General features: G+C 49.0%; 1 protein-coding gene across 1 annotated transcript in view; it reads right to left on the reverse strand.

Annotated features, from left to right (window-relative positions):
• Window positions 1–9,970, reverse strand: part of LOC311231472 (stromal interaction molecule 2-like) — a gene marked incomplete at its 3' end in the record, with an annotated part of 56,219 nt that extends 46,249 nt beyond the window's left edge. The window contains 2 exon segments of the mRNA XM_084318072.1: window positions 532–662; window positions 9,359–9,970. Coding sequence (XP_084174198.1) covers window positions 532–662; window positions 9,359–9,503 — 276 coding nt within the window. The 5' untranslated portion in view covers window positions 9,504–9,970.
• Between the last annotated feature and the right edge of the window lie 201 nt (window positions 9,971–10,171).

The following is a 10,171-nucleotide window of genomic DNA, read 5'->3' on the forward strand; positions in this document are numbered from 1 at the left end:
CTGCTGATTGATAGCTGGTTAATTGTTGTGCACTCACTAAGGCGAGGATCTTTACTTGGTTTCATATTATTTTTGTGAACGTGAGAGCTCATAGGCCTACTGCACTTTGGTATGTGTTCTTATTGGATTAAACCTGATGCCTTTAGTGCGCCTATGAATAGACTGTTGCCTTTTTTATGTTGGGCATTGGAGGGTGCGTCAGCTAGGTCGGCTCCCACACTGCCTCTCCACTGAGTGGAGACTGTCACGGGCCACTCTGTTGGGAGGCTCGGTCGAAGGCTAATATTGTCCCCCTTTCAGAGGCCACTCCACCAGGTTGGCGTCCTCGAAACATCCCCTTCTCATTTTCCTTTCCACTATCATTTTCCTGAAAATCAGGATGTCAAAATGTCCTCATTTGGCAGTGTGTCCTGATCTTGTGAGTGTGGAGTCTTGAAATTGTCCTGTTTTTTCCAAATAAACAAGGTATACACACACACACCACCAGCTGTACAAACACTATAAAGGTTAAAAGAGGACTGAGTTCTCTACCTCCACGCTCTCCTCCACCTCGATCCCTCCATCCTGGTCATCATCCATCATCTGGTGGATGTTCCTCAGGGCCTCCAGGCTGTAGCGGTCTGCCTCGCTCATACATGGAGGAACCACTACCATGCAGGGATCTAGAGGCCAGGAACAAGGACATGTCACTTCAATGGACCTACCTCCAATCACTACTAAAAGAGGGCAAGGTTTGAGATACCCAACTACCACCAACAATATAGACATAATATATTGTGATTTTTATTTATTTTTAGACGATATTGAGATTGGGATGTAACTTTTTATCTTTTTTTATCTTAATTCCGTTCTCTTGTAGTGTAATACTTTTTCAGTAGTATATAGTGGGAATACATTTACTTGCCATGTAAGCATGATCCCATGGCTGTATCCTTCCTAGTGATGACCTATCTCCTTGTTAGTCTGGTCAGTTTAGGCAAAATGGCTGCAAAAAATTATTAACGTTTGAGCCAATGTTTTTCTGTTCATTTAGGGCCTGATAAACAAAAAAAATGCAAGGAGCCCAAAAAATTTGCTAGGCGAAGTCCCCACGTTTTAGGCCTGGAATTTTGTATCTTGGCTCCTGAAGGTCGCAGAGAGTTGATTTTGGGCTCAAAAGTTGCGGAAACACCACATTTATATTAGTGTTATGAACAAACATATAGACTCTAAAACCTTTACTTTTTCAGATATTTGTGAAAAATCTCAGCCATTCCGCCATGCCCGTTTTGGCTACGGGCGAAATTCAAAAAACGCTCTGGGCTTATAGCCAGGCTGGACGTACGTGCAAAACAGCCACCTTGACCTAAATGTAGTGCAGAAAGAGCCAGGGGCGCATTACAGGGTTATTAGGAAGGGTAGTTTGGACAATGTAATCAGTAACAGCGAGTTTTTGGATTCACTTTGCAAAGTCAGAAAGGCTGTTCGGGATGAAATCATAAAGAACCGGAGAGACAGTCAAGGCACACAGCTTTCTGACTATTTTTGGCCTGGGATTACGGATTACGGACGAATAACAATCTCAAACTAAAGATGCTTATGTCACTACTTTGTGATGGAACAGTGAGATATCAAGACTTTCCGATGCACCTTGAACAAATGTGCCAGACTGTAGGTTTCAAAACCAGGATCAGACCAAAAACCAACAAAGATTCACAGCAACCGTAATCTGTCATCCGAAAGAGGCACAGATCTGTTGAAGAGCCTGTGAATGGACATCTGACACTGAAGCTCTATTCAATGAACAGACACAAAAACTTGTTACAGACAACATTTTAACTAGGCCTGACACATTCATACTCTTCTACTCTGAAATCTCCCTGTCAATGAAATACCTCTTCCTCAGATCACAGGGAAAGTTGCTTCCTCACGTCCTGAAACAAGGTTTATTCACAACATTCACAGATGACGACATCAATGAACAAAGTTCATCTCCTACTGCAATGCTACTGCAATAAGTTGTCTGCAGTTTCCCTGGGAACCAGGGGAAGGCATATCAAGAGAGAGAAGATCCGTTAGGGACATTGACCCTCGATGTACCAGGCTTGGAAACCGTGTTGGAGGAATATCTGAGCGTAGTGGAGCAGAAGGTCTCGAAGGAGTCCCATCGCCCTGTACAGACCGTCAATGTTGAGGAATTTGACGCAGAGCTTGGAGTTGTGTTTCAGAAGAGCATGGGAGGGAGAGGAGGAAGACTTTTTGATGGCGGCTATGAAGAACATTGGATCTGATGCATTACAGCCTGTAACTTGGACCTCACACCACGCTTCAAAGGAGCGTGACAAGACAGATGTCCCCAAAACAATCAACTGCATCATGCCAGTGATTGACCATGCTAGCAACACCGAACAGCTTCAGCTCCATGTCATGAGAATAGCAGTATCATACACAAGATATCTTAACCCAGGCCAGGTTGCAGTGGGTAGATCCGATCAGCAAAACATCTAGAGGACAACAGTTTGATTTGGAGCAATTGAGTGGCCAATGAAAACAGCCCCATGTTTCACTACTGGACCAATGTCCTTGAAGCAATCAAGAAGGTTCTTACAGTATCTTCATCCGATCCTTTCGGGAGGCCAACTTCATCATGATGATCAGTGCACTTGAGCAGCTCATTCCTCTTTACTTTGCACTTGATCATACACACTATGCCAGATGGACATCAGTGTTTCTTCAGGATCTCAAAGAGCTATAATGGAGACACCCAGAGTTGTTCAAGGAATTTCTATCAGGCTCTTTCGCACTAAACACCAGGGGTAACCAATTTTCGAAGATTGCATGTGATCAAAAGCGGGAGCATAATATAAAGGTAATCAAGTCTGACACTGGATACGTCGATATCATCAATCGGGAAGATCAGGAATTCTTCAGGAAACTCGAACTTGCCCTACCCGAAATCCAGTTGCTGCCCTAGTATCGAGACTGTTAAGAACAGCATGGAAGTTATTGAACCCTGGGTAATGAGCTGGTACAACAAGGCTGGACTGTACGACTGTGCAAGTATAGATGGACTCAGATTCCAGCTGTTCAAGCACTCAGTTAAAGATGAGCTGCGAGACCTGCCCCCAAGCCAGGATGCACTTCTACAGCATCTGTTGAGAGCTACATTCCAGGCAGGATGGCTGTGGGGGAACAGCCTTCTACAACTCCCTTGTCCCCCGGTTGTTGAATGGGGATGGACTACCGATGGGGAGGAACTCTTCGTCAAGTGGAGCACAGTTTCCGCAGGAGACACATTGTCTCAGGTAACAGGGGTGTGTAGCTGCAGATCTAATAAATGCACCTCATGTTCTTGTGCTGGCAGGGGGATGAAATGTCTAATTTATTGCAAGTGCCTCAGCAAGTGTTTGAATCCCGTGTGATGGGATGTGTGATGTGTTCAAATCAAGTGGTTTGCTTTGTTTCTTGGGTGGTTGTTGGGGTCCTAATCTTCTAACAAAGCCTCAACCTAAACACTAGTATGCCCCATGAGTAGATTTAGAACTTTAGCCCATTGTAGCGCCGTCCGCGCTGAGCCTTGATATTGCTCCCAGCTCCGGTCCGAACATGCAATTCAGTGCCACGCTGTGTCTCAATGGCCAATCACTCCCGCTGTCCGCCCTGGTCGACTCAGGTGCCGGCGAGAACCTCATCGACGCTGGGGTTGTCTCCCACTACCACATCGCTACTGACACCCTGCCGATACCCCGTGACGCTCGCTCGAGCAGGAAGCTGCTCACACAAATAACTCACCACACTGTACCCCTCCGCCTCTTGTTATCCGGAAACCATAGCGAGAGTATTCGTTTTCATGTCACCAGCTCTCCCCACAATCCCATTGTCCTTGGCATGCCTTGGCTCAAATTACACAACCCTGTCATAAACTGGCCTACTGGCTTAGTGACCAGCTGGAGTGCTCACTGTCACGTAGCCTGCCTACAATTCCCAACGAAACCATTGACCTGTCTGCTATTCCTCCTGTCTACCATGACTTAAAGGCTGTATTTAGCAAACAACAGGCTCTCTCCCTGCCTCATCATCGCCAATAAGACTGTGCTATTGATTTACTCCCAGGGGCGCCACTCCCCGCTAGTCGCCTGTTCAACCTCTCACGCCCAGAAAGGGAGTCGATGGAAAAGTACGTCCACGAGTCCTTGGCCTCAGGCATTATCACTCCCTCCTCCTCTCCTGTCGGTGCAGGGTTCTTCTTTGTCTCCAAGAAGTCAAAAACAAGTACCCCCTGCCTTTAATTGACTCTGCTTTTGAGCCCCTGCAAGGTGCCACCATCTTCACGAAGCTGGACCTCAGGAATGCCTATCACCTTGTCCGCATCCGGGAAGGAGACGAATGGAAGACGGCCTTTAAGACCCCGCTTGGTCACTTCGAATACAAGGTAATGCCCTTTGGGCTGACCAACGCCCCTGCTGTCTTCCAGGCCCTTGTCAATGACGTTCTCCGTGATGTCCTTAACCATTGTTACTCAGCTGATAGAGTTGTACCCTTCTTGCTGTCTTGTCGTACAGAACTTGTAAGTCGCTTTGGATAAAAGCGTCAGCTAAATGACTAAATGTAAACCGCTCCGTTTTTGTTTATTTGGATGACATCCTGATTTTTTCCCGCTCCATGGAGGAGCACGTCCAGCATGTCCGCCGGATCCTCCAACGCCTTCTGGAGAACAAGCTGTTCGTCAAGGCGGAGAAGTGTGAGTTCCACGTCTCCTCCATCGGGTTCCTCGGCTACATCATCGAGGGCGGCAAGATCCGGGCGGACCCCGAGAAGATCAAGGCGGTGTCCGACTGGCCCTGGCCCGCCAACGTCAAGCAGCTCCAACGCTTCCTGGGGTTTGCTAACTTCTACCGCCGCTTCATCAGGGACTACAGCTGGGTCGCTGCACCCCTCACCCAACTCACCTCGCCTTCCGTGCCCTTCGTCTGGTCTGACAAAGTGGACTCCGCCTTCGCCGAGCTACGCCGGCGCTTCACCTGTGCACCCATCCTCGACCAGCCGGATGCGTCCCGCCAGGTCGTGGTGGAGGTGGACGCCTCTAGTACCGGAGTAGGGGCGGTCCTTTCCCAACGCTCCACTCTCGACCAGAAACTGCACCCCTGCGCCTTCTTCTCGCGCCGCCTGACCCCAGCTGAGGTCAACTACGACATCGGAAACCTGGAGCTCCTGGCAGTCAAACTAGCCCTGGAGGAATGGAGGCACTGGCTGGAAGGCTCAGAGATCCCCTTCCTGGTCTGGAAGGACCACAACAACCTCGCCTACGTACAGACGGCCAAGCGCCTGAACTCCCGCCAGGCCCGCTGGGCGCTGTTCTTCGCCAGGTTGAACTTCACCCTGACCTACAGGCCAGGCTCCAAGAACACCAAGCCGGATGCTCTCTCCCGGTAGTTTGTCCCCGAAGAGGGTCCCGCACACCCTGACACCATCCTCTCCTCCTCCTGCTTGGTGGCCGCCGCCACCTGGGAGATCCAGTCCATCATCAGGGAGGCTCAACGTGTCCAGCCGGACCCAGGTAACGGCCCACCTAACCGGCTTTTTGTCCCCAACCTTGTTCGCTCCCAGGTGCTCCAGTGGGTTCACGCTTCCTGGTTCGCCTGTCATCCTGGGATCGACCGTACCCTGTCCCTGCTGAAGCGGCACTTCTGGTGGGTCTCCATGAGGGAGGACACCCGCGCCTTCGTCCTTGCATGCACCGTCTGAGCCCGCCGGGCTCCTCCATCCGCTCCCTGTTCCGGGTCGGCCCTGGTCGCACGTCGCCCTGGACTTCATCACCGGCCTTCCTCCCTCACACGGTAACAGTTATTCTCACTATTGTTGACCGTTTCTCGAAGGCTGTGCACTTTGTTTCTCTCCCCAAACTCCCCTCTGCTTCAGAGACCGCGGACCTGATGGTGCTCCACGTCTTCTGCCTCCACGGGATCCCGGTGGACATCGTCTCCGACAGGGGCCCTCAATTCGTCTCCCAAGTCTGGAAGGCCTTCTGCCGGGCCCTGGGGGCCACGGTCAGTCTCTCCTCCGGGTACCACCCACAGACCAACGGCCAGTCAGAGCGGGCCAACCAGGACCTGGGATCCGCCCTCCGCTGCGTGACGACCCGGGACCCCTCCGGCTGGAGTACTTTCCTGCCATGGATCGAGTATGCCCACAACGCTCTGTCTTCGGCGGCCACAGGTCAGTCCCCCTTTGAGTCCTCTCTGGGCTATCAACCCCTGCTGTTCCCTGCCCAGGAGGAGGAGATCGCTGTCCCATCGGTACAGGACCACCTTCGCCGCTGCAGGAGGATTTGGGAGGGCACGAGGGCCGCGCTTCTCCGCTCCGCGGACCAGAACCGTCACTTCGCCGACTGCCACCGGACCCCGGCTCCCGCCCATCAACCAGGTCAGATGGTATGGCTCTCGTCTCGGGACCTGCCGCTCAAGTCTGTTTCCCGTAAACTAACCCCCCGTTTCGTTGGTCCCTACAAGATTCTATCCCTCATCCACCCCTCAGGTGTCAGACTCCAGCTCTCCTCCCATATGCAGATTCACCCCTCTTTCCATGTCTCCCAGCTGAAGCCGGTGGTCTCCAGCCCCCTGTCTCCCCCTGCTCCGAAGCCTCCCCCTCCACTGGTCATCGACGACCACCCGGCCTACATTGTCCGGCCGCGGCTACCAGTACCTGGTCGACTGGGAAGGCTACGGTCCAGAAGAGCGCAGCTGGATCTCCCGCCAGATGATCCTGGACCCGGATCTCGTCCGGGATTTCCATCGGGCCAACCCTGACAAGCCTGGGCCGCCAGGGGGCGCCCGTAGAGGGGGGGGGTCCTGTCATAATCACAGCAAGAGCATTCTTCACTCCTCCTCATCCCCCCTTCACATTCACCACACCATCCTCACTCCTCTTCATCCTCCCTTCCATCCACCACGGAAGCCTCCTTCACCCCCTGTCACTCAACTCAGCTGCACCTCATCTCCTGATTCACACGCTGCCAGGCACCTCACTCTTCACAGCTGTATCCCATTCCCTGATCACCAAGACCCTACTTCTACCGGAGGATGCTGACCAGAAGTCGTTGTGGTGTTATTATCATTACCTAGGTACGACGCCTCAGTCCGAAGACACGCTTGTGTGATTATTCCCTGTTCTAACATTCCTTCTCTTGTGCCCAGGACCTCCGTTCCAGCGAGCCCCTGTCTGGACCCTTGGACCTTTACTAAGGAGTTCCTGCTCACTCTCTCGACATGGACCTGTGTCTTCCGTCCGCAGTAGCACTGGAGTGCACCTGCTCTCATTGCCCCAAGAACATTTCCAATTCCTGTCTGTTGTACATTTCTGGATGTAACTCTTGTCTGCTTGGGGAATACTATTAAATATCCTGAAACGCTCCATTCTCTCCTCTCCTGTGTTCAGCGATTGGGCTCTGCTTAAAACCCATTCTCACAAGGACTGCTATAGGGAAGTAGCGCTGTGTTTTGCTGTACCTCCTATACTGTAGCATTGCATTCCACTGGTCATTTTACATGCTCGTAAATATTCATAATGGTTGGTTGGACATCATTGACATAGCAAATGAGCATGTCTTGGACATTAAAGAATGAAAAATGCTTTGGCTGAATCGATCTATACAAGTGAGAAATCATAGAGTTGATTTATTTGATTTGATTGTCTGTCTGTCGATCTATCTATTTTTTTTCTTTTACCTTTATTTAACCAGGCAGGTCAATTACAAATTCTTATTTACAATGACGGCCTGGCAAGGACAAAATTGTCTCTCGAAGGGTAACAGGGAAAGGGGACAAAGAAACAATTTTACATCACAGAGGTATGGGAAATAATTAAAACACACGTAAAAAAAAAATATACAAATAAAAAATATTAGAACATGAAGCAGAACAAACAAATTACAGTTGAACGGCTGGGTTACAGGCATGTGTGTGTGTGTGTGTGTGTGTGTGTGTGTGTGTGTGTGTGTGTGTGTGTGTGTGTGTGTGTGTGTGTGTGTGTGTGTGTGTGTGTGTGTGTGTATGTAAACAACTCTGCAATAGAGTCCTTAAAAGTAGTGAGGGGGATCAATTTGTCAATTTTGTCAAAGTCTGTTGCATCTCGTTGCAACTGCTGGGAGCAGCACAAAGAAGTGTTAACACAGGGAACATCTTGCGAGATATGGTGAGCAGCTCTGGTGTTATAGAGATATGGTGAGCAGCTCTGGTGTTATATGGCGTAGATGACAATTTGGATATAGAGTGAACAGGTTGGAATGTGTGTAAATATGTGTAAATGACTCACTGAGTCGAATATGTGGTACATCATACTTGCTCAGTGACTCAGAGCCCATGTCCCCTTCCATGACTCAAACACCCAGGAGCCATGGAGAGACTGGGGGTCAAAGGTCTGTTAGTCAGCCCCACTGTCAAGGCTGGCTACAGCAGCTCCAGTATCTCACAGCCGACAGTGTCAAGTGGGGTCAATTAGTGGGTCGTGTTTAATTAAATTCAGTATTGGACAAAAATGTTGAATCAATTCTATTGAGGAAAATGAACATTTAGGATTAACACTAATATGGGTTCAAGTGGTCCAGAGGATTATGCTTGTAATAGGGTTAGGGAGAAGCAGGAAGAACCACCTTGCAGAAACACATCTTAAAGGGGACATAATTGTGTATCTTAAATCAAATCAAATCTTCTCAACAATTGTATATGACTTCATTGAATCTGTGGAACATGTTTTGCAGTAGCACACACAACAATGTTTTATGAATGATGTCCATCCCTGCCTGGCTACCCCACACCCAAGAGTAAACAAAAAATAAATAAAAAAAAAACTCTACAAACTGGACAGTACATAGGCACTATAGCAGTCAAAGCTAATTCATCCCATTGTGACATAGAGGGGAAGCAATTCTGAACAGTATGTTATGGCTCTTAATCTGAAGATTTAAAACCCTGGGACAAAGTGTGTACTTGTGTAATTTTCCAAAATAAAAAGGCAAAACCCATTTAGCACAATGTGCCCCCTTTAAAACAGTTAAATGATCACCCATTGGGACTGTGTCTGTGATCTGACACAGCAGAAAGTAGTCAACTCTTCTGATCTAAACTATTAATTAATAAACTATTAAATAAATTCCTAGTCAACTAGTCTACTGTGTCTAAAATAAATGGTCACTTTTTGTTTCACTATTCAGCAAGATTATTTATCAATGTTTCACTATTCAGCGAGATGCTTGATTAACAGTGGTGGGAACTCTCTGGGCTATCAAATATCGTATGCAGATCGCAGGAACATTGGGTGCCAGCCAGGGCCAGGGCCCCCTGCAGGGTCTGTTCCAGGGTTTGACTGTCTGTGGCGCATATACCTGTAGAGTCGAAGAACGCGTTCCCACCGGGGGAGGCGAATCCGCGGTGGTCATCATTGGACCCGCCGTTGTCAATTCCTTGTTGCGCGGTAACAAAGAGTGCTGCGCGGAGAACCAAGAGCAACAGCGGGGAGAGGAGCAACATCGCAGGGGTTAAATGTAACCGTCTGCCCGGGACAAGAAGATCCACAAAACAGATGCACACAAACCGAATCCGTGCGCAAAAAAAAAAGTGTTACGCGATCTGTGCTTCTATTAACAGAAGCCCCTCATGAGCCGAGATGTGAATGATGATTCATTCAGTTGAGAAATAGGGCACGCGGATTAGCGTGAAACATGAATGGCATCATTATTATAAACCAAAAACGTTACATAAAAACTCAAAAAAGTTGACCGAATTTGCAGCGTCATCCAGATATGTCTCACTGAAAGGTCATGCGTAAAATTGCTCCAAACGGGATAATCGTATTCCGGGGACAATGGTGCTATTTGTTCTCAAAAGCCCACGCCAGACCAAGCAAAACATCAGAATAAAACAAGATGAAAATAATCCATTCAATTCCCGTTTGTCAGCCATAAACTTGCACGGAGAGTATAGATCTTGAGCGCAGACGTTCTGCGCATGGAAATTCTCATCTCAGTTTGGAGGAACTTAAAAATGTAAACAACAAAAACGTCTTCAGACTTGTGCAAACATGTTCCTCTGTTCCCGTGCCCAGTTGAAACCTGCTACAGCCAAGTACAGGGTCTCTTTTCTAGGGCTTTAGAGACGTCAGCTCGCCGTACTTGTCCACATTCCACCGCGGTCTGTCC

This window comes from Notolepis coatsorum (assembly GCF_963971535.1).
Source record: "Notolepis coatsorum genome assembly, chromosome: 7".
Taxonomy (NCBI): domain Eukaryota; kingdom Metazoa; phylum Chordata; class Actinopteri; order Aulopiformes; family Paralepididae; genus Notolepis; species Notolepis coatsorum.